Below are 25,133 nucleotides of genomic sequence, written 5' to 3'. Positions count from 1 at the left end.
TGACTGGCAAGTATAAGAAAAATACAGGCAGTCCTTGCTTTGCATGGTAGTGCAGGACCACAAAAATAACCAGGCAAGCTGAATCATGCAAAGTGATTTTAATGATCAATGGGGGAAATTACAGTTGTTCTGGTGTCCTTTAAAAATGTTTGTCAAAGCATTAAAAACTCTTACTGTTGGTTACAATGTATAGAAAAATGAAAAAAACAGTAAAACTAATACTTTAGTACACTATAATTTAAAACATTATGCCATTTAGTGTGCCTTCACTAAATGCCTCTGGCTGCCTGTCTCGAGTTCCGCAAATGGTGGCAGTGGCAGTGTTCCCACTGTCCGTTACTTATTTTATTACTCCATTTATGCTCAATTGGATTTTACTTCTAGAGTTACCATTTTTGGTTTCTTTGTTGCTCTTTCATCTTTACTGTCTACTTCCCACTTTTGATTATCTATTTTGCCAAAAGGTCATGTAAGTTTATTACTTAAGAGGCAAGGAGACAGCAAAACACACTCTCCTGTCTGTGTGTAAACTGAAGAACAGACACGTAGCTGTTGTTTTTACAGTGACTTCTGATCTGCATACTGAATAGCTGGCAGAAGAATCTGTACTTCATGCATTCATAGGTAATATACCATGGTGACCGAAATTTGAATCCTAGGTGACTAGTGTTGTTATCTTATGGTAATTGAAATCAGTGTACATCAGAACCCTGCAAACCAAGTCCTGCCTATACAGCATTCTCTTAAAAAGCATTTTTAAAAGTGTCCTGGACAGGCATGGTGGCTCACATCTAAAATCCCAGTACTTTGGGAGGCTAAAGGTAGGAGAACTTCTTGAAGCCAAGAGTTCAAGACCAGCCTGGGGAAAATGAGACCCCATCTCTACCCAAAAAAAAAAAAAAAAAAAAAAGATTTTAAAAATTAGCCAGGTATGGTGGCACGTACCTGTAGTCCCAGCTACGCAGGACGCTAAGGTGAGAAGATGGCTTGAGCCCAGGAGTTTGAGGCTGCAGTGAGCTATGACTGCACCACTGCACGCCAGCCTAGGAGACAAGGTTAAGACTCCGGCTCTTAACATTAAAAAAAAAGACAAAAAGAGTGTCCTGCAGGAGTCAAAGTTATTCACAAAAAGATTCCATAATTATAAGAGAGACATAAGGGAGACCCTGGGCTGAGATCAAATCACCTTTATTTACCAGCAGAACTTCTCAGTGAATTCAACAAGTTAATAAGCACTTTGAATTTCCATGTTGGGGATCAAGCGTAAGTGATAAATACTGTACCCAATCTCAGGTCTCTCTCTCTTCCCTCTGCTCCCTGACAAAACACCTCATGGGTTATTATTTTCCACCTTAGAAAATTGCCTTAGAAGCTAATTTTCAGACACACCAGATGTAAAGAGTTTATTTGTTTTTATAACTGTTACAATTTTACAATTTAAATTTACAAAATTAAAACATTTTTAATGTTTTGCAATTTTACAATTGGTACAAAGTAGCAATAAACCAAGTGTTTTGTAAAATCACTCCCTTAACAACACAGGAGATTAAAATGGTGATAGTATTACCAAGCATTTACTGAATACTAACAAAGCACGTTAATGAATGCATATGAACCAAAGAAGTCAATAACTAATCATACATACGCTAAAACTTTCCAAAACTCTTTTTAACCTCAAACAGATTGTCTCCGATTACCCTTATTACAATATCATTAACAAGTATTTGTAGGGCTCTTTCTAGGTTGAAGCCTAATTACTGAGTCAAATCTTCTTACATAGATCAAAATACAAGAAGCAAAATACATAAGAAGCAAGATATAACGTATCTCTAAGCCAGCCATATGATTTTCTTCTAGATAAAATTACCTGGAAGCCAGGGCTACTCCACCAAGCATAGCTTCTATCCTAGGGTAAGAATTCAAAGCTATAATCTAGCACCACAAGCACTCTGATTTCAGTAATTCCAACCTTGCCTGTCAGATTTATTTAAGTGATATTTGCCAAATCCCTTTTGCACAGCTTGACTCCATTTCTGGCTAGGGTCATCCTTTTGTCACCAGTGTATCAGAATACAGAGTGAGCAATTTAAGAACTGTTGCCTAATCCCACATGGAAATCTTGTTTTGCTCTAGTTAAGAAAACAAAATTAGGAGGCAATGGGAGCTGGTCAAAGCAGACCAAGAGGCAACAGGAAAAGAGAATCACAAGGAAGGAGATAAAACACTATCAATAAATGGCCACTGGTGTGGGGCAATTTAGTGTACAAACAGTCCAGCAGCCCACAAGGCACAGAAGATAACTAAGGTCCATAATACTTAGTCAACAAAATTATATGTCAACTATTTTTAGAAGGAGTTTGACAGACATGTTATGCTTTTCTTAATAGAATACTACTCTATTTAAAGCAATTTAATCTCCTGAGTAACTTTTCTGAGGACAGTTACATCTCACAAGTAGAACTTTCAGTTATAGGAAAATCTTACGTATGGAGACCATATCATTCCCCAAAGATGGTAAAGTGGTTGCTAGTTTTCTTATTTGCCAATTAATCTGTGAAATGTTAACACTTCATTGCAACAGATCTCATGCTAAAGGTTACTTACCATAATGGGAGGTTTCTAGTATTCTGAAAAAGAAGGGATTCTAAAGGAAGGAAGAAATAAGTTAAAACAGCAACAAACAGATTCAAATGAAAATCATATCACAAGTAACCTTCAAGGCAGTGTATTTTTTCAAGGTAGTAGGATCGGAGAACTATTCAATGAGGTAAGAAAGCAGCTTTCATATTCTACCTTAAGAGCCATGTTCACAATGTGTCTGCACACAGGTACAGGTCAATTAAATCACATCATTATACAGGCATTAATACACAAACACAATCATGTCATGAAAAATCTGTGATTTTTCAAACCCAAACTCTATTTTCAAACCCATATCTCTTGCTATGACCTTTCTTTTCATTAACAATTTGCCTACTGGTTTAGGGTTAGAATCCCCCATAAGCAGAACCTGAGACAGGATTGCAGGCATTCACATGGGAAGTGAGCCCTGGAAGCACTGGTAAGTGAATGGAAAAGTGAGACAAGGAAAGGGAGGCAGCTCTGGGGACAAATGGAAGACTAAGTATAAGGGGCTTCAAAGTGGCCTCACCCAAAATAAGAGGAAGCTAGGTATTTATTATCTACCATCTCCCATTAGATAATGGTTGAGGGCTGTCCCAGAGGCATAATATCCCAGCGTTTCCAACCTGCTTCAAGTACATGCTGTTGAGCTCCAGCAGTCAGAGAACGCCCTCAAGCCAAGTATCAGGTGTTTTCAGCAAGAAGTATTCCAGACAGAGACAGAGATGGACAGACAGAGATGGAAACAGAGAAAGCCAGGGGGTCCGCATGGGGCTCCTACAGTCCCTGCTGCATATGGACAAGCCCAGTCTCACAAACCTCTAATGCACACACCCTTAACTTGCTCATTTCTTGTACAGATATGCTCATCTTCATACTCACTGTCTTCTCTATTCTCTTATCCCAGCAACCTCTCAGGGATAAACACGGAACAAGAATATACATAAAATGGTATAATAAATACTTATAGGTAAATAGGTACAGATTAAGTACATAATACCTAGGTAATATTTAATACTTGATTACTGAAAAAAAGATTAAGGACGAAATTGTCCAACTTGATAAGGAAATCCACAATTGATTTGTATAGGAGGAAAAGAACCATCTTCAGATCTTAGGAATTCTCCAGAGGGAAAAATAATCATTCCAAGCAACTGTGTGACAGTTCTAAAAACATGAATAAAATCGATGGATTTTTAAGACAAATTTTGTCCCACCACTGAGGGTAGCCTCAGCTTTAGGCTGAACACGGTAGGCTCAGCTATCATGAATCTCTGTGAGACTGGACCATTATGTAAAACACTGAGGGCAGGCACGGTGGCCCATGCCTGTAACCCTAGCACTTTGGGAGGCCTAGGTGGGAGGGTTACTTGAGCCCAGGACTTCAAGACCAGCCAGGGCAACATATTGAAACTCTGACTCCACAAAAATATTTAAAAATTAGCTGGGCGTGTTGGTGCACACCTGTAGTCCCAGCTACTTTGGAGGCTGAAGTGTGAGGATCACTTGAGCCTGGGAGATCAAGGCTGCAGTGAGCTGTGATTATGCAACAGCACTCCAGCCTGGGGTCGACAGAGAGAGACTCTAATTAATTAAACAAAGAAATAAATAAATAACTGAAGCAGGGCACAGTAGCCCATGCTTGTAATCCCAGCACTTTGGGAGGCCAAGGTGGGTGGATCACTTGAGGTCAAGAGTTCAAGACCAGCCTGGCCAATATGGTGAAACCCTATCTCTATTAAAAATACAATTTAAAAAAAACAAAAAAAAAAACCTAGTCAGGCGTGGTGGTGCATACCTGTAATCCCAGCTATTATGGAGGTTGAGACAGAAGAATCGCTTGAACCCAGGAAGTAGAGGTTGCAGTGAGCCAAGGTCGCTCCACTGCACTCCAGCCCAGGCCACAGAGCAAGACTCCGTCTCAAATAATAATAATAATTGAAACATTGAAGCAGGTGGGAAAAGGGCAAGAGTCTTTTTGACCAAAGGGATTGAAATATCTTAGCTATCTTAAGAGACATCCCCCAGAGAAAAAAAGCACTTCAGAAACTATTTAAAAACAAAGAAATTGTGGTAATGAGCAGGGAATTTTCAGAGAAGTTTTCCTTAGGAGGACAAGTGTTCCACTAAAGTTCATTTAAGTACTGACCTACAACTTACATGTTAAAAGCACTACTCTGGTTTCTGGAGGGCAGAAGGAGGGGGACCAGTTAGAAGGCTACTTCAGTAAGCCCATCCTACACAAGGATAGTGATGAAGGCAACCAGTAGCAGTGAGATTCTGGCCAAAAATTCCGGCCTGAACAACACAAAGGACTGCCATTAAGTGAGATGAAGAGGACTACAGGAGGAAGAGCAAGTCTGATCAAGAAGGGAGGGAGATGTGAGGTTCGATTCTGCATACACTCAAGGTTGGCCTATCTATATTCATCCAAGTGGAGATATGAAGTCAGCAATTTATATTCAAGACTAGAGCTCAGGGGAAGAGAGCTACGAAAAAGATCAGATGCATGCTGGAAAAACTACTGAGTTAAGGAGGGGTACCCTGCAGTAAAAGATCAGGGAGATAATAAGGAATTGCTACCCTGAGAAGGCAGAGTTGCAAAAGCAGAGGGAAAATGAGCACAGGGGTTCCCGAGATCCCAAGGTAGGTGATGCTCACTGGTAACTTTGACAAGAACTGTTTCAATAGAGTGGTAACAATAAAGGCCTGATTGGATTGAGCACAAAAGAAAACAGGATCTCTCATTTCCTCGGAGAAGAAAAGGCTAGACACAGCAAGTAGGAACAACTTGATGAATTTTGCTATAAAGGTAAGCAATGAAACAGGGCTGCAGCTGAAAAGAGATGTCAAGTCAAGAAAAGGGGTTTTTGTATTTTTTTTTTTTTAATAAAGGATATAGGCCAGGCTTTGTGACTCATGCCTGTAATCCCATACTTGGGGAGGCCAAGGTTGGTGGATCACTTGAGGTCAGGAGTTTAAAACCAGCCTGGCCAACATGGTGAAACCCTGTCTCTACTAAAAATACAAAAAAATTAGCCAGGCGTGGTGGCATACACCTGTAATCCTAACTACTCAGGAGGCTGAGGCAGGAGAATCACTTGAACCCTGGAGGTGGAGGTTGAAATGAGCCAAGATCATGCTAATGCACTCCAGCCTGGACAACAGAGCAAGACTCCATCTCAAAAAAAAAAAATTAAAATAAAGGATATATGCATACAATTTGCATGCTGAAAAAAAAATGATAAGGTAGGGATACAACTGTTGAAGCCAGGTCTACAATCTACATGACTTAGCAGTTGCCTTTTCTTTATGAAAAGTTCTTTTGGCTTCAACAGTTCAGAAATTTCCTAAATCTGAACACAGATATTTCCACACTAAGGCAAACTTTGGTCCAAAGTGTAGCTGTTATGCATATCTGACTTGAGGCCTGCTAGGAAGATGAGATTCCTGAGGAGCTGATCATCAATTCTCCCAGTCTTGCCATTCATACTGAGGAATGTCCTTAAGCTGTGAGCAGTTTCTCACATCCCTTGGGTAGGCAATGTCACCACTAAAATAGGGAGGAATCAAGAGGACCTCAGGACCTGTATAACCACAAGAATGGCTGGATCTGATGGGATCCAGATGTAATCAGCACTACCAATGGCAACAGAGCAGCTTTATGGGAAAATGAAAGCCAAGCAAGTTTGTCCTGCCAGTGGGACAAATTCTGCTGAGCCTCCTGCTTTTATCTTTTTTTTTTTTTTTTTTTGAGATAGGGTCTTGCTCTTATAACCCAGTGCAGTGGCACAATCTCAGCTCACTGCAGCCTCCACCTCCTGGGTTTAAGCGATTCTCCTAACTCACCCTCCGGAGTAGCTGGGATTACAGGCACCCGCTACCACACCTGGCTAATTTTTGTATTTTTAGGAGAGATGGGGTTTCACCATGTTGGCCAGGCTGGTCTTGGACTCCTGACCTGTGATCCGCCTGCCTCAGCCTCCCAAAGTGCTGGGATTACAGGCGTGAGTCACCGCGCCCAGGGAGCCTCCTGCTTTGTATAGCCATTCTCATTTGCTTATTTAAGTTCTTCAATCCTTAACTTCCACCAAAAAAAAACGGAACCCTTTCTGTGTGTCTACTAGCCTATGAATCATCATTACTCTTCTGACAATCTTATAGGTACACATTTTAGATAATTTTATTTCAATAAATATATATTTTCTTTACCTATTAAAATGTGACGTGAGCATCACTAACATGATTTAGCAGATACCTCTGTTTACGGCAAGTAAATTTTAAAAAATAAAATTCATTTAAAGCAATTTTAAAGAAAAGTGTTACACTGATATGGCAGAAACTGTGACAGTGGCCAATGAAAGCCTGAAATGTGATGGTGGTAAATGAAACAAAAAAATTACTGATATGGTGGAGAGGAAGGGATGGAAAGGGAAGAAAAGTCACTCATATCCTAATATTACTTGAAGTCCTAAGAAGCCTGTATCAAGGTCTTCCTTTGTTCTGTCCTCTCAGAGGGTCTGAGGTGGTGACTGAATAAGCAGCAGCCCTAGGGTGAGGGGTACGGCTGCAAAACAAAACACTGTGCAGACCCGCAAGAGAGAAGCATAAGACGGTCTCTGATTTACAATAATTCTATTTAGGATTTTTTGGTTTTATGATGGGGTTATCAAGATGTAGCACAACGGTAAATCAAGGAGTGCTTCCCCTGGAGCAAGGTGGTAACATTCCTGAAGAGATGGGTGGCCCCAAGTGAATCTGAGAAAGAGTGGTGTGAGACTTTGGAGCTTTAAGAGGATAATCAATTGCATAAGGGGTAAAGAATGAGAAAACTGAGAAATTAGGTTCAGACTGGGGTTATGACCTCTCCCTACCACAGGCTGGATGCCCACAAAGGCAAAGATAAGAAGAGAAAAATTAAGGGGGTAGAGTCCAGCACTGAGAACTTGACATTTGGATGGTTGGAAAAGCAGGTATGAGGAAAGAGGTCCCTGAAACAAACAGAAGGGACTGAGTTCACCCAGTCACCATGGGCTCTAAAGAAAACTTTGATCCTTTGATATAAGGACAGGCTGGCACAAAAAAAGTGACTCAAAACATCAGGCACACACAGTTAGCCTTTAAAGAAGTACTGAAAATGGGACCTAATCAAACTCCACAGCTTATGGAACCTAATCAAACTCCACAGCTAATGGGACCTAATCAAACTCCACAGCTTCTGCACAGCAAAAGAAACAGTCATTAGAGTGAATCGGCAACCAACAGAATGGTAAAAAATTTTCGCAGTTTACCCATCTGACAAAGGGCTGATATCCAGAATTTACAAAGAACTAAAACAGATTTACAAGAAAAAAACAAACAAGCCCATTCAAAAATGGGCAAAGGGTATGAACAGACACTTTACAAAAGAAGACATACATGAGGCCAACAAACTTATGAAAAAATGCTCATCATCACTGGTCATTAGAGAGATGCAAATCAAAACTACATTGAAATACCATCTCACACCAGTTAGAATGGCGATTATTAAAAAATCTGGAGACAACAGATGCTAGAGAGGATATGGAGAAATAGTAACACTTTTACACTGCTGGTGGGAGTGTAAATTAGTTCAACCATTGTGGAAGATGGTGTGGCTATTCCTCAAGGACCTAGAAACAGAAATTCCATTTGACCCAGCAATCCCATTACTGGGTATATATCCAAAGGACTATAAATCGTTCTACTATAAGGACACATGCACACTAATGTTCATTGCAGCACTGTTTACAATAGCAAAGACCTGGAACCAACCCAAATGCCCTTCGATGATAGACTGAACTGGGAAAATGTGGCACATATACACCATGGAATATTATGCAGCAATCAAAAACGATGAGTTTGGGTCCTTTGTAGGGACATGGATGCATCTGGGGAACATCATTCTCAGCAAACTGACACAAGAGCAGAAAATGAAATACCGCATGTTCTCACTCATAGGCGGGTGATGAACAATGAGAACACATGGACACAGGGAGGGGAGCACTACACACTGGGGTCTATTGGGGGAATAGGGGAGGGACAGCGGCGGGGGGGAGTTGGGGAGAGATAGCATGGGGAGAAATGCCAGATATGGGTGAAGGGGAGGAAGGCAGCAAATCACACTGCCATGTGTGTACCTATGCAACTATCTTGCATGTTCTGCACATGTACCCCAAAACCTAAATGCAATTTAAAAAAAAAGAAGTACTGAAATAGGAAAAATGTGAAATATGAATCAGACCTGTGACAAGTTAAATTCAGTAAAAAGACTAATATTCCTATAATCTGCATATAGTTTACACCCCATGATTCCCTCAAAACGTAGTAAAGTAAAAAGGACTAACCACATGTCTACATTTTAGCAAATGTGACGGGGAGGCACTCTGGCAGTTCACAAAGAAGAGGAAAAACCCATGAACCCACAAACCCAACCTTTCAGAGGAAAGCTCCCATGTGGTCACCACAGAAAGTTTCCAAAGCAATTAATGGAAATTGTCCAGAAAGCCCCTGTTTCAAGGATACCAGTGGTCCCATACCATCACTGATCAGCTCAGTTAAAATGCTATCAAAACTGTTTCATGTTCTGACCTTTGTTCATTTTTTAAAAAACTATTCTGTAGGATTCCAGACAATGAAAATATCTTCAGATCACATCTCCATGGCCATTTTATTTTCTTTTTAAATATTTATTAATATTAAAGTTTTAAGGAATACTGCATAAATCAAAAGGTCTACACTGGACCACATTCCAGTTTCTTTGTGAAATAGTGAACACTCACTTGACAACAGCTTTTGCACATTAAAAATACCATATTATCTACAATGGTGTAAGTTCCCCCAGCTTTCACAACTTCATGATTTTACTACACACATCAAACTGTTAAGATTACTAACTGATAAACAGAAGTCCATGTTGGGTGTTTGAAATTCCATGTTGGGTGTTTTGTGCTCAAGGAAAAACTGCATTTCTAAATTATAAAAGAAGAGAATGTTAACAAAACATTCTGAAAGTGTTTTAGCCCTCTTCCCCATAACAAAATATAAATTGAACATAAGATCACTGTATTTTCTCTGACACTGATTTTTGTGTTAAGATGAATGCAACTTACAGCCCCAGTACATAAGAATCTTACATTTCTATAATATATTTAAGCTCAAACTTCTATTTCATTATCAGTGTTCTTTACACTTGTCTTTGATCAACAGTCCCTTCAGAACATGAATTTTAAAATGTGACTACAGATAAAAACAGTTTCAAAATGCTCACCAAGAACAAAGATAAACATACACACACAAATATATATCCTGCAGCATTGTTAAGTAGTAAGAACAAAAGAGAAACCAACTGAAGAATCGGTCATCAAGAGAGGACCAGTTAAATTATAGTAAATCCACAGAATGGAATTCTATACAGCCATTAAAAAAAAATGAGACATCTGTACATGATGATATGACAAGCTCTCTGAGATATCCAGGATATTTTATATAAAAAAAGAGTAAGATTTTTGCTTTTTTTAACCTTTCTATATTGCTTGAATTTCTTGCCAGGTCCTTTTAAGACACAGTCTTGCTCTATCACCCCAGGCTGGAGTACAGTGGCAAGATCACACAATCTTAGGTCACTGCAGCCTCGAATTCCTGCACTCAAAAGCCTCAGCTTCCTGAGTAGCTGGAACTACAGGCACATGCCACCACAACCAGCTAATTTATTTTTTGTATTGATGAGGGTCTTGCTATGTTTCCCAGGCTGGTCTCAAACTCCTGGCCTCAAGTGGTCCTTCCACCTCCTCGGTCTCATAAAGCACTGGGATTATAGGTGTGAAGCACAGTGGCTGGCCCTCTTACCACATCTTTTTTGTTTTGTTCTGTTTTTTGTTTGTTTTTTTAATGACAGTTTATATGGTCAAAGGAGACATGGACCTTTTTATGTATTTGCTTTTCTACTTCTCTATATTGCTCAATAGTACACATTAAATTATATTCCTTTAAATAATAGTTCTCATCTTTTAATCAATGAGGATGCTAACAAAACCATTTAAAAAATTACTGATAATGGAAAATAATCAAGCAGTTAATTTTGCCTCTCCTACACTGTACAACTAGGTAACCAAAGACTAACGGAAAATTTTCTCTTTCTATAAGTATTACAAGTAACAAATGAAAAAAGAATTTTATGACTATCAGTAATAAAATTTTATAATTATAATGCTAGAGGTATCATTTTGCAACTGCTAATGAATGAATAGATACTGGCATTGATCACTGGCAGCCAACATGACAAAAAGAGAAACAACCAGACATTTTATGCCTTCTGCTTAGGTTCCTGACAGAACGCTGCAGCACTCTCCTATGAAACTTTTGGGAGTCTGGGGGGACCTGAATCAGATCAAGCTTCTCTAGAGCCAACTACCAATTTATAGGAAAGAGAGGAGCATGTTAAAAGATTCTGCAGGGATGTAATCAGCAAAATCCGGAACGTGGAAATTTTCAGGATAAACAACCACTTTGTGCAACAAACCGTTTGCAAGGCGGGTGGGGTGGAGGGAAGACCTGAAAGAAAAACCTACGGATCAGAGTTTCTCAACAATAGCACTATGGAGATTTCAGACCAGATCATTCTTTCTTGTGGGGGCTAACCAGTGCAGAATGTTTAGTAGCATCCCTGCCCTCTACCTACTAGCTGCCAGTAGCAACCACTCTGCCACTCCCAAATCAAAAATGTCTCTAGACATTGACTAGTGTTCCCTGGGAGACAAAATCTCATCAAATTGAGAATCACTGGTATATACTAAGAAATTTACAAGATATAGCAACTAATCACACTGTGTGAACCTTATTTAGATCTTGATTCAAAAAAAATTATGACTTTTTGAGAGAACTAGAAATCTGGACACTAGGTATTGATGTTATTAAGAAATTAACTATTTTTAATTATAATAAAAGTATTACAGGTTTTTAAAACTGAGGCCTTATCTTTTAGATTTACATGCTGAAATACTGAATCGATATAATGATATGATGTCAGACATTTGCTTCAAAATAGCCAGGTAAGGGGGTAGTAATGAAACTGGCAGTGAATTGATACTCACTGTGAAGCAGGCTTATGGAACCTGGAAGCACAAGATATATTCAGTCTACTTCTGCATATGTTTGATATTTTCTCTTTGAAAAAAAATTAAAGTCAAGAAGACCATGGTGGCTGGTAACACTCAACTGAATGATAAACCAATCAGGTGACTAATTTCCACAAACGATGCTATGTATGATTGCTCATAGGCCTTCAGAGGCTCTCAAACTAATCGATTTTAAAAGGAAAATAATCACTATGTTTTTAAAAGACAAATTAAAATAAATGAACCCCAGGATACTTTAAATCCCTAGGGTTCACAAAACACAAGTTAGAAAATGCTGCTTTCGGCAAATTCCTGGATCATTGCTGCTCTAGAGACTCCTATTATATACATTTGCCTGCTCAGTGTTTGCTACACTATGTTACTGATAATTACCAATTTTGCTTTATTCTAAAAACTACTGGAGGCAGTGATTTTTTTAAATTTAGATACATAATAATATTTTTAAATTTAGCTACAAAGCATCCTTAAGACACAACTTAATGATCTAATAGTAAACCAAGTAGTTAAGGCTGTTTTCCCACTAGGCTGATTCTTCACAGTAGCTAATGATAAGCTACACTTAAAAGTATGTTACACATGGTGAAACCCCGTCTCTACTAAAAATACAAAAAATTAGCTGGGCATGGTGGTGGGTGCCTGTAATCCCTGCTACTCAGGAGGCTGAGGCAGGAGAATTTCCTGAACCCAGGAGGCGGAGGTTGCGGTGAGCCGAGATAGCACCATTGCACTCCAGCCTGGGTAACAAGAGCGAAACTCCGTCTCAAAAAAAAAAGTATGTTACAGTAGTCCCCTTCTTATCTGTGGTTTCACTTTCCAAGGTTTCGGATACCAGTGGTCAGCCAAGGTCCAAAAATATTAAATGAAATCTTCCAGAAATATACAATTCTTAAGTTTTAAACTGCCTGCCGTCCTGAGCATCATGATGAAATCTTGCGCTATCCCATCCAGGATGTCAATCTTCCCTCTATTCATGTATCCAGACTGTTTACACTACCTGCCCACAAGTCTCTGAGTTATGAGATCAACTGTCATGGTATCAATGCTTGCGTTCAGGTAACTGTTATTTTACTTAACAATGGCCTCAGGCCGGGTGCGGTGGCTGAAGCCTGTAATCCCAGCACTTTGGGAGGCCAAGGCGGGTGGATCACGAGGTCAAGAGATCGAGACCATCCTGGTCAACATGGTGAAACCCCGTCTCTACTAAAAATACAAAAAATTAGCTGGGCATAGTAGCGCGTGCCTGTAATCCCGGCTACTCAGGAGGCTGAGGCAGGAGAATTGCCAGAACCCAGGAGGTGGAGATTGCAGTGAGCCAAGATCTCGCCATTGCACTCCAGCCTGGGTAACAAGAGCAAAACTCCTGCCTCAAAAAAAAAAAAAAGTATTCCTCAATTTAAGTATTTTTTTTATCATGAATGGATGTTGAATTTTATCGAAGGCTTCTTCAGCATCTGTGGAGAGAATCATATAGTCTTCTTCCTTAGAGCTATTAATGTGCATATACAGTAGTGTCCCCCCTTATCTGAGACCTCCAGTGGATGCCTGAAACTACAGATAGTACTGAACTCTAAATATACCATGTTTTTTCCTATACATACATACCCATGACAAAGTTCAACTTCTAAATGAGGCACACAGTAAGAGATGAACAGCAATAACTGATAATACAATAAAACATTACAACAATGTACTGTAATAAAAGTTATCATACAGTGTGGCTGTAACTTTTACAGTTTAAGGTGCAGCAGCAAAACTAGCAACAATTTCTTTTGCCTCCTTCACAATTTTATAGATAGAATGGTTCTGTATTTTTTTTTTTTTGAAATGGAGTCTTCGCTCTGCCGCCCAGGCTGGAGTGCTGTGGTGCGATCTTGGCTCACCGCAACTTCCACCTCCCAGGTGCAAGTGATTCTCTGCCTCAGCCTCCCGAGTAGCTGGGATTACAGACATGCACCACCACACCCAGCTAATTTTTTTTTTTGTATTTTTAGTAGAGACAGGGTTTCAGCATCTCGTCCAGGCTGGTCTTGAACTTCTCTTGTGATCCACCCACCTCAGCCTCCCAAAGTGCTGGGATTACAGGTGTGAGCCACCACACCTGGCTGATAGAATTGTTCTTACTGTAGATCTTAGCAACCCAACATACTGGTTTTTTTTCCCCCCTTAAATCAAGAACTTTTACTTTTCACTTAATGGAAGCACTTTATGGTTTCTTTTTGGCATATCTGCATGGCCAGCATCACACCAGCCTCACTGCTCTTGTGCTTTGAGGCATTTTTTTTTTTTTTTTTGAGACGGAGTTTCGCTCATACTGGAGTAGACTGGTGGGATCATGGCTTACTGCAGCCTCAACCTCCAAAGCTCAAGCAATCCTCCCGCCTCAACCTTCCAAGTAGCTTCAACTACAGGCACACCCCACCATGTCCAGCTAATTTTTGTATTTTTTGTAGAGACAGGGCTCACTATATTGCCCAGGCTAGTCTCAAACTCCTGGACTCAAGCCATCCAACCACCTTGGCCACCCCAAGTGCTAGGATTACAGGCATGAGCCACTGCACCTAGTGGAATACTGTTTTAATATGACAAATTAGTTCTAAAGCTAGTATCTTTCTTAATGAGGAAATATTAGAGGCATTTTTACTAAGATCAGGAACAAAGCAAGCATACCCACTGTCTACCACTATTCAACACTATACTAGAGCCTGTGCTTATATAAGTGAAATCAAACAGAGGCATAAGAATGAACAAAGTAGTAGTAAAATTCTCTATTTGCATATCATATATTAGTTCCCTAAATGATAATACAACTAACTCAATTTTTTCAGTAAGGTAGTAGGATATAAAAGTAACATTTAAAAAAGCAATAGTTTTCATATACACAAACAATAACCAACAGGAAACAAATGGTAGAGAAAAATCCCATTTATAATACTAACAAAGAAAAATACTTAGGAATAATCTTAAGATGTGTAAAATCTATACAAAGAAAAATCAAAACATACCTGAAAGACACAAAAGTGGATGTAAATAAAGAGATAATACTATTCTCAGAGAGAAAGACTCAAGATTATGAAATTATCCGTTCTCAGGCTGCGCACAGTAGCTCACGCCTGTAATCCTAGCACTTTGTTGAGGTGGGTGGATCACGAGGTCAGGAGTTCAAGACCAGACTGGCCAACATGGTGAAACTCTGTCTCTACTAAAAAATACAAAACTTAGCTGGGCAAAGTGGCTTGTGCCTGCAATCCCGGCTACTTGGGAGGTTGAGGTAGGAAAATTGCTTGAACCGGGACCCAGGAGGCAGAGGTTGCACTGCAGCCTGGGCTACAGAGCAAGACTCCATCTTAAAACAAATAAATAAATAAGTTCTCATAAGTTTAATGTAATCCTAATAAAAATCCCAACAATGCTTTTGAATGAAATTAGACAAGCTGATACTAAAGTTCATATAGAAAATTAAATCTATAAGAATAGCCAGAAAAACACTGAAAACAAATATAATAAACTACAAGAATGGGACAGGCCTTACCAGACTTACACCATACTATATATAAAATCCTCTCTAAGGCCAGGTGTGGTGGCTCACGCCTGTAATCCCAACACTTTGAGAGGCCAAGGTGGGTGGATCACAAGGTCAGTAGTTCCAGGCCATCCTGGCCAACATAATTAAACCTCGTCTCTACTAAGAATACAAAAATTAGCCGGGCATGGTGGTGCATGCCTATAGTCCCAGCTACTCGGGAGGCTGAGGCAGGAGAATCGCTTAAACCTGGGAGGTGGAGGTTGCAGTGAACCAAAATTGTGCCATCTCAGCCTCCTGAGTAGCTGGGATTATAGGTGTGTGCTACTGTGCCCAGCTAATTGTTGTATTTTTTGTAGAGACGGAGTTTCACCATGTTGACCAGGCTGGTCTTGAACTCCTGACCTCAGGTGATGTGCCACATGGCCTCCTCCAATCTGTTCTCCATGTAGCAGCCTGGGCAATCCATTAAAAGGTTTTGTCAACTCATTTACTCCTCCACCCAGTGCAAACTATTTGCTCAGAATAAAATCCAAAATATTAACCCTGGCCTACAACATCCATCAATGACCTGACCACTTCACTCCACGGGTGTTACTGCTCTTCCTAGAGCGTGACAGCATAGACCAGCCTCAGGCTGTTGTACTTCTTTTTCCTTTGGCCCGGCCGTCTCTTCCTTGTGCACAAATGTCTCCTCAAGACCTTCTATAATTACACCATATGAAAGTAGCATTATTACCACCACATCTCTTTCTCACCCTCAACTCAATCTTTCTTCATAGCATTTATCATTTATTTCTCATATATATTTGCCTCTCTTTCCTTTTGAGAATATAAGTCACAAGAGAGCAAGGACTTTGTTTTATTCATTGCTATATTCCTAGCACCTGGTATACTACAGACTCTTGGCAAAAATCAACATCATACTCAATGACAAAACATAAGAAGAATCTCATACAAGACAGAATTAAGAAACAAATTTTAAAATACTGTGTCAGTTAATAAATTGGCAAATATTTAGGGTGCCTGGAACATCCATAATCCCAGCTACTTGAGAGACTGAGGTAGGAGCATTGCTTGAGCCCGGGAGTTCAAGACCAGCCTGGGTTGGCAACCTAGTGAGACCCCCATCCCCTAAAAACAAAAAACTACAGTGCACATGCAGCTCAACAAATCTTTCTATCTGCACACATTCATACAACCACCACCCAAGAAAGAATATGGCCAGGTACAGTGGCTCACCCCTGTAATCCCGGAACTTTGGGAGGCCGAGGTGTGCGGATAACAAGGTCAGGTGATCGAGACCATCCTGGTGAATACGGTGAAACCCCGTCTTTACTAAAAATAAAAAATAAAATGAAACAGTAGCCAGGTGTGGTAGCACATGCCTGAAATCCCAGCTACTCAGGAGGTGAGGCAGGAGAATCGTTTGAATCCAAGAGACGGAGGTTGCAGTGAGTGCGCAACAGAGTGAGACTCTTGTCTCAAAAAAATAATATGTTCAGCACCTCAGAAAGTCAGTCAATACCCCCCAAAAAGGTAAACACTATTCTGACTCCTAGCCCTAATTATGCCTGTACTTGAACTTCACATAAACAGAATCAAACAGTATGCTCTTTTGTACCAGGCTTCTGTGTTCAACTTTATATGTGTGAGATCCATTCATGTTGTGTGCATCCACAGTGTATTCTTTTTTACAGCTTGGTATTCCATTTTATGACTGTACTACAATATATCCAATCTACTGTTGATAACATTTAGGTTACAGTTTAGGGACAATATGAATAATCCTGTCATGAACAGGCTTGGGTATGTCTTTTGGTGGTAATACTGACTTATCTACAGATTAGCAGTTCTTGTTTGTTTTGGCAGGGGCTGGTTAATACTACCTTAGATTGGGAGGATGCAGGGAACTAGAAAGCGCTGGTGAGAATATAAATTGGCATAACCTTTCTGGGAGACAGTCTGGCAATAGGCACAAGCAGCCTAAAAACATCTATACTCTTTGACCAATAATACTAGTTCAAGGAAATTTCTTGAGAAATTGTACATGCCAGGTCTTCTTCTGAGTGTTTTATATGTATTAACTCATTGTATTTATTCTAAGGAAATAACTTAATGCCCACAATAATTTATTTAGAATGTCAATCATACCATCATTAGTAAACATAAGAAAAAGTAGTAAACAAGCTAATAACAGGAAAATTATTTTCAAATGAAATTAAACACTAGCCACTAAAAATGTTTTCAAAGAACATTAAAGATATAGGAAAAAGTATACATTAATAAAAAAAAAAAGGTAACAGTGGAATGCATAGAAAGAATTCCAGTTTTGTTTTTTTAAAAAGGATGTATGCATGTGATGAAGCAAATCAGGATGAATGTCATGATACTGTAAATGCTTTCTGATGAAATAAAATTAAATTAAAAGGATGTAAATACATACCACGTTATTAATAAAATGGTAATCACTGAAGACATGAGTACTTGCATATCCTTTATACTTTTCTGTACTTTCCAACTTTTCTATAATATATTGCTTTTATCAACTAAAAAATGTGATTAAAGGCTACTAAACAATGGGGTTTACATTTAACAGGAAGAAAACAAACTGTAATACAATTCAGTTAGGGCAGTTGAGGCAGTTTTGCGTAGGATGATATTAAAGTATTATAGAAAGACATCCAGCCTAGAGATAAATAAGGGAATGGGCCTTATCAAGAAACATGTTCACTGTGTCCACCAAGAACTCAGGGAGAAAGAACTCCATCTCTAGGTTAGACAGAACATTCCCAGCAAAATCCTGTTAATTCCTCAGTTCACTGCCCCTAGAGTTCAATCATACACAGTACTCTGCCTGGCAAGTGTTCTCTTCTCACTTCCAAAAAGGCTCAGGCAGATGGACGGATGGGAATTCCTGCATACTCAGGATGCAACTAAAGCCTGACAGCCTCAGACCTGGAAGAAGCTGGTTCCATCCATCCTACAGCCTGACAGAAACGCATCAAGGACAGGCCTTCCTTCTCTGTCACAAGTAATGAGGGCAACAACTTTTCAGATTTCCTTATGTTAGAAGCGCCAGGCACAGTAACTAAAAATAATATATATCAAAATTTACTAATTCCCCAACTTAAAGTCCTTCTACTTGAAGAAATAAAGTTAACAAGAAATTATCCAGGCAATGGCAATTCTCTGTATCCAACTTCTTCCTCCTTCCTCTACAGATGATGGACTGCCTCTTGTCCAATTAAATCTGAGCATGGTAAAGACACAACTTAGCCCTTTAAGGGTCAATTATGATGGAAGCAAATGATATTTAATAATACAAAATGTTACTTATGATAATTATGAGTGTTCAAAAAAAAAAAAAACACTCATTTCATGGTAAACATCAGAGTAAATACGAGAAAAACATACAGAGCCCAAATTACCAGTACTTAAGAATTAAACTTACATATTGATCATGAGAAAAACATACAGAGACCAATCACCAGTACTTAAGAATTTAAACTTTGCCGGTCACCGTGGCGCGTGCCTGTGGTCCCAGCTACTCGGGAAGCTGAGGTGGGAAGATAGCTTGAGCCCAGGAGTTCTGGGCTGTAAAGCGCTATGCCGATTGGATGTCTGCACTAAGTTCGGCATCAATATGTGACCTCCAGGGAGCGGGAGACCACCAGGTTGCCTAAGGAGGGGTGAACCGGTCCAGGTAGGAAACGGAGCAGGTCAAAACTCCCGTGCTGATCAGTAGTAGGATCGTGCCTGTGAATAGCCACTGCACTCCAGCCTGGACAACATAGCGAGACCCCGTCTACTTTTTTACTTAAAAAAATAAAAAATAATAATTCAAAAAAATTAAACTTTGACATATGCAAATTTATATGTCAAAGCAGAGAGAGCATATTTGTTTCAGTCTTGCTCTCCCTCCTTCCTGTAAGCCCTCTGTATTTCTTTAATTCTCCTATTTACAAGTGTATACTTAAATGCATTACAAAATTCTTCATCAAATACCTGAGGCTTTTCATGGTTACAGTGTTAAGTAACCTAAATTAAGGTAAAAACAATTCCAGTCTAAAATTTAGTAGCCTATCAAATCTGCCACTGCATAATGGGACAAATTTCTTATGCAGCTTAAACCGCCTCAAATTTCAAAAAATAGTTCTTTGAAAAAAATAAGCATTTACATAATCACCAAGGATTCTGATTTTATTCTATATAGAAGCTAAATATTCAGATAATCTTTATTCTAGTTACGTACAATATGTTACGGAAACAGAGGATGTTGAAATACAATTGAATATACAAGACTGCTAAAGATTATTTTTATACGAAACAAGGACGCTGCCTTTTTTTTTAAGTGATAATTTGTTGTGTCTAGTTTTTTGTTGTCAGAATCGGCTAGCCTGAAAACTGATTAAGTAAAACTGTACTTGAAAATTAAGTAAAACTTAACTATACCTAGCACTAAACACTGCAAAGAACATTGTGATTTACATGGTTTTCTCTCCCTGGACCAGTAGAGGGAGACTAAGACATCTGGCCTGGTCGTGTAGTGTTTCTGTAAAATTGAGGAGGGGGGAGCGGAGGCTGTATTTAAATGTCCTGCTGTCAATCAAAAGACACTTCCTACAATCACAGTCACCATATCTGCTGTTACTCGTGAGCGTGCTCTCGCCAAGAGACAACACCAAACGGGGCCCGGGAAACCGGCTTCACCTAAAGGTGACCGCAGGCTTTGCCACAACACCCAAATAAGGACTTTCGGAGCCCAACCCCAACTAGTTTCTTTGTTTAAATGCCTGCGAATCCCTCCCACGCCGGAGTCAAGAGGCTGTGGCGCCGCCCTTTATTAGCCTCACACTTTGATTACAAAACACACGAGTCGGCGGCCTGGCTGCGGAGGCGGCCCGAGCTCTCAAACGTCAAACCCGGAGCGCAGCGGTGGTTGAATCAGAGGGTAGCGTCCGCCGCCGCCGCAGCCAGCCGGCCCATCAGCGTCCGCCGAGCGGACTCAAGTTCGCCGGCACCGGCGCCCGGGGCACAGCCGCGGGCGGTCCCGGTGTCGCCGTCGTCAGGCGACAGCAACTGCACTCTTTGTAAAGTTTGAGCCGCGGCGCTAGGGCGATCCAGGGGGTCCGGAGAAGCGTTCCCTTCGGGCCCCGCCGCCCACTCCATATGCCCCAGCCCCAGCGACCGCGGGGTGTGCGGGGGCCCAGGGCCGAGACCCGGGTCAACCTGCCGCCCGCCGGGGGCCCAGCCCCAACTCCCCCGGCACCTTTCAAGTCCCCGAGAGCGAGTGCCTCATCTGTTGCTCTGTTTACTCCGCGGAGACCCGCCGAGCCCGACTGGCGCGGTCGCCTCCCGGGCCCGCCGCCGCCCCCGTCCCACAGCCCCAGGAAGTTTCATAAAGACGGGGAAGGGTGCGCGACGGGGACTAGCGGCGCGGAAGAGACGCAGAGCCCGGGCAAGCCCATCGCCGCCCGGAAGGAAGGCAGGCGCGGCGGCCGGCCGAGTGGCCGGCGACTCCGGGCCGGAGCCCCGGGCGCGGCGGGGCGGGGCGGCGGCGGCCCGGGCGGGCGAGAGGCTAATGGCCCGACCGGCGCTCCGCCCGCCGCCCCCGCCGCGCCCGCCGGGCCGCGTCCCCTCGCCCCGGGCTCCCCCTGCCAACTTCTCCGCCGGCCCCCTTTGTTCCTGTTTGTTGTCGCGACTCTTCGCCCGGGCCAGGCGAGCCCACCGGCTCCCCTCTGGAGCCCGCTCGGCACCCGGCGAGCCCGAGACCCCGCACGCACCGCTGCCCGGCCCGGGGGCTTGGCGCCGGGGCCCCCTGGACGCTGGGCGCGGCGCGGCGGCGCGGCGGCCGGGCCCGAGGGAGGCGCGGACGGCCGCCGGCGGCGGCGGCGGTGGCGGTTGGTCCGTGGCCGGCGGCGGCGGCTGCGGGGTGGAGGGGGTTTATTTACCTGCCGTGGAACCAGTCCTTGCAGATATCGCACTCGATCATGAAGCGGTTCACGTCGTACGGCTGCCGGCACACACAGTATACGGGCGGGGGCGGCGGGGGCGCCGAGGCCCGGCCCGGAGCCGCCACCGACACGGCTGCCGCGGCGGCTCCAGCTGCTGCTCCCGCGGCCACCGCCGCCGCCGCTCCGGCCATCTTTAAAAAACACACACACGCTCGCTCGCTGCTTCGCTCGCCGACTGGAGCGAGCGCAGCCGCCAGCCAGCGCCGCCTCCTGCAGCAGCCGCGGCGGCGGCACCTCTGCGCGCGCGCGAGGCCGCGGCGGCTGGTGGAGGGGGAGGAGGCGGCGCGCGCGACGCGCGAGGCCCGGGCCCGGCTGCTTCCGGCGCTCGGCGCGGGGCCGTGCGTCTAGCGCACGTCTCTGGCGCCGGCGCGCGCTTCTCGCTCCCTTCCGCGGCGGCCCGGCGGAGGGAGCCGTTGAAGGGCACGCGGGCGGCGGCAGCGGAGGCGGAGGGAACCGGGGCCCCGTGAGGACACTCGCGGTGGTGGCGGTAACGGTGGCGGCGGCGGCGGCGGGCGTGCGGCCGCAGCCAGAGGAGGACGGCGGGAGCGTGCGAGTAGCCGGCTCGGCTATTTCGGAGCGAGAGCCGAGGCCGAGGAAGTTCCTGCGGAGTGCACAAGGGCAGACGAAGCGCCCCGTCCCGAGGAGGGCAAGCGGGGAAGTCTCCTCCTGCCGGGGTCGCCTCGCCTCGCTGGGGTACTCTCTCAGCCCTCCGCAGCCGCCCAACGAGAACCGGAGCTGCGGCCCCGCACCCGGCGTGGATCCAGCCTCGCTGACACGCCAAGCCGGTTGTGTCTTTCGAGGGGAGGAACGTGCCGTGGAATCCACTTAAACTTTGGAAAACGTCCCACCCGAATTCCCACCGAGCAGCGAGGAGACCAGAGCGTTGATGGGGCCACTGTTAGTTGCGGGAGGACTGTCCCCGAGAGGAATCCAACGCTACCGTCCTCTGGGAGGGACCAACCTTGAAATGGGGTTGGTGGAGAAAGGGATGGAGAAGAGCCGGCGTGCTTAGAAATAACAAGACGTAGCTCCAAACCGTTCCGATTCGCAAGTTGGGAAGACAGGGTTAAAATTCTAAGTGACTTCTCTCGGAAGAGGGATACCACAAAAAGTGGAGTGCAGGGTACTTGGCACATAATTGGCCATCAATAATTTTTGTATGGGTGAAATTGAGAGCCAAATGTAAGATGATAAAGTGAAGGATAAAAACAGCAGACAAATAAGAGGAAACATTCCTTTAGAATCATAACTATGTGGCTTGGAAGGGATGTTAAGGATTATTGAATTGAGTATTTGTAGCTGAATTTCTGCTGGCATTTCTATCAGTGGGGAAAGCCTTACAGCTTCCTAGGTAACTTTTGTTAGGGGAGGAAGAGGTGTCCTGTCACCCACCCCCAGGCAGAGTCGCTGATCTATTCTAAATCTTTTTTTTTTTTTTTTTTTTTTTGGAGTTTCACTCTTGTTGCCTGGGCTGGAGTGCAATGCCGCGACCTTGGCTCACTACAACCTGCGCCTCCCGGGTTCAAAGGATCACCCTGCCTCAGCCTCCCAAGTAGCTGGAATTACAGGCGTGTGCCACCACACCCGGCTAATTTTTGTATTTTCAGTAGAGGAGTTTCACCATGTTGGCCAGGCTGGTCTCAGACTCCTGACAAAGGAGTCTCAGGCCCGCCTCACAAAGTGTTGGGATTATAGGCGTCCTGCCTAATCTTTTTATAGTTGAGGGAAGCTAGTAACTTGCCTGAAGTCTCATAGATTAGAGCTCTACCTGAAGTGTTGAAGTTTCTCAATTGTGCAACCATTCGTTTTTCCACCACACCACTGTTTGGCACATATATAGCAGGAAAAGGAAGGGCTGGAAATCATAGCCTATCACCACTGAATAAGTTTGAAACATACTATTACTGGAGAAAAAGTTACTGTAATTTTGGCATAGGCATCACATATTGCTGGAGTGGAAAGAGTCATGCACTCAAGTCCTGCTTTCTATAAGCTGTGTGACCTCAGTCCAGTTACTCCATTTCTCCTCCACTAGATCCCTGATGATCTGTTGAAAGAAAAATTATACCTTCATTACCTCACAGAGGTTTTATAAGGAGCAAAAAGACGCTGTTGTTGTTTTGTTTTGAGATGGAGTCTTGCTCTTTAGCCAGGTTGGAGTGCAGTGGCACGATCTCAGCTCACTGCAACCTCCATCTCCCGGATTCAAGCAATTCCCCTGCCTCAGCCTCCTGAGTAGTTGGGACTACAGGCGCGTGCCACCACACCTGGCTAATTTTTTGTATTTTAGTAGAGACAGGGTTTCATGGCCAGGATGGTCTCGATATCCTGACCTCATGATCCACCCGCCTCGGCCTCCCAAAGTGCTGGAATTACAGGCATGAGCAACCATGCCCAGCCAAGACGATGTATTTTTTAAATGTGCTTTGTAGAAGGTGTGTGTTGTCGGGACAGTACAGCAGAGAAGAGAAGGCAAGCAAAGCTGTCTTGTTGAAATCTGGTTAAAGGGTACCAAATCAGTTTGGCATAGGGTGTCCTCTGGGGCCACCTGGCCTTGGGATTTTAACATGGAGTGGGTAGGCAGGGGTATGAAGAAGGCAGCCAAGCAGAGAAGGAGGCAGCAGCAACAATGAGAGATTGGTTATCATTATGATTTGGATCTGTGTCCCCACCCAAATCTTATGTTGAATTGTAATCCCCAGTTTTGGAGGTGGGGCCTGGTGGGTGCTGACTGGATCATGGGGGTGGATTTCTCATGAATGGTTTAGTACTATCTGCTTGGTATTGTCCCCGTGATAACGAGTGAGCTCTCAATCTGGTCATTTAAAAGTATGCGGCACCTCTTCCCTCTCGCTCCTGCTCTAGCCATGTGATGCAGTTTGTCTTCAGCCATGATTGTACCTTTCCTGAGGCCTCCCCAGAAGCCAAGCAGATGCAAGCATCATGCTTCCTGTACAGCCTGCCTTCCATGAACCAATTAAACCTCTTTTCTTTACAAATTGCAGTCTTTGATTTTTCTTTGCTTTTTTTTTTTTTTTTTTTAAAGACAGATTCTTGCTCTGTCACCCAGGCTGGAGTGCAATGGTGCGATCTCGGCTCACTGCAACCTCCACCTCCCAGGTTCAAGTGATTCTCATGCCTCAGCCTCCTGAGTAGCTGGGATTATAGGTGCCTGCCACCATGCCCAGCTAATTTTTGTATTTTTAGTAGAAACAAGGTTTCACCGTGTTGGCTAGGCTGGTCTCGAATTCCTGACCTCAGGTGATCCACCCACTTCAGCCTCCCAAAGTGCTGGGATTACACTTGTGTGCCACTGCACCCAGCCTTAGATATTTCTTTATAGCAACACAAGAACAAACTGGTACAGATATGTACAAGAAGACTGATGAAATACAGTCGTGTTGCTTAACAACAGAGGTCGATCTGAGAAATGCATCATTAGTCAATTTCATTGTTGTGCAAACACCATAGAGTGTACTTGCACACCCCTGTTTGGTATAGCTAGCTATACACCTAGGCTAGATGATGTAGCCCATCACTCCTAGGCTACAACCCTGTAGAGCATGTTACTGTGCTGAATACATAGGCATTTATAACAATGGTAAGAAATTGTGTTTCTTTGAAAAGGGAGAATAAAAATATATTATGGGGCACCATCATAATATGCAGTCCATCATTGATGGAAATGTCATTATGCAACACCTGACTGGCAATATTTTAAGGAAAATGGGAGCCAGGTTTCTCACTGTTCAGGAAGAGAATTACAAATAAGAAAAGAGAAAACTTTTGTGGTGGACTGGTAATGGAGGTATCAATCTA

The 25,133-nt window shown here is 43.1% G+C and overlaps 1 protein-coding gene and 1 non-coding gene across 3 annotated transcripts in view; one reads left to right on the top strand and one right to left on the bottom strand.

The window, feature by feature from the left end:
• The window catches only part of KDM7A (lysine demethylase 7A), a 96,976-nt gene extending 75,425 nt beyond the window's left edge, over positions 1 to 21,551 (bottom strand). The window contains exon 1 of one of the 2 annotated variants that reach the window (XM_002751936.6): positions 21,252 to 21,551. In XM_002751936.6, coding sequence (XP_002751982.1) covers positions 21,252 to 21,445 — 194 coding nt within the window. In that variant the 5' untranslated portion in view covers positions 21,446 to 21,551. Of the gene's footprint in view, positions 1 to 20,569; positions 20,857 to 21,251 lie in introns of those variants that run through there. The other variant, XM_078343635.1, reaches the window with a different exon arrangement.
• On the top strand, positions 17,651 to 17,710 carry LOC118143984 (small nucleolar RNA Z39). Its single transcript, XR_004728457.1, has one exon. It is a non-coding gene; the product is annotated as a small nucleolar RNA Z39 (small nucleolar RNA).
• Positions 21,552 to 25,133: the final 3,582 nt, after the last annotated feature.

This window comes from Callithrix jacchus, chromosome 11, assembly GCF_049354715.1.
Source record: "Callithrix jacchus isolate 240 chromosome 11, calJac240_pri, whole genome shotgun sequence".
In the NCBI taxonomy this organism is placed as follows: Eukaryota; Metazoa; Chordata; class Mammalia; order Primates; family Cebidae; genus Callithrix; species Callithrix jacchus.
The sequence above is the reverse complement of the archived record's forward strand: the minus strand, read 5'-3'. Positions and strand labels throughout refer to the sequence as shown.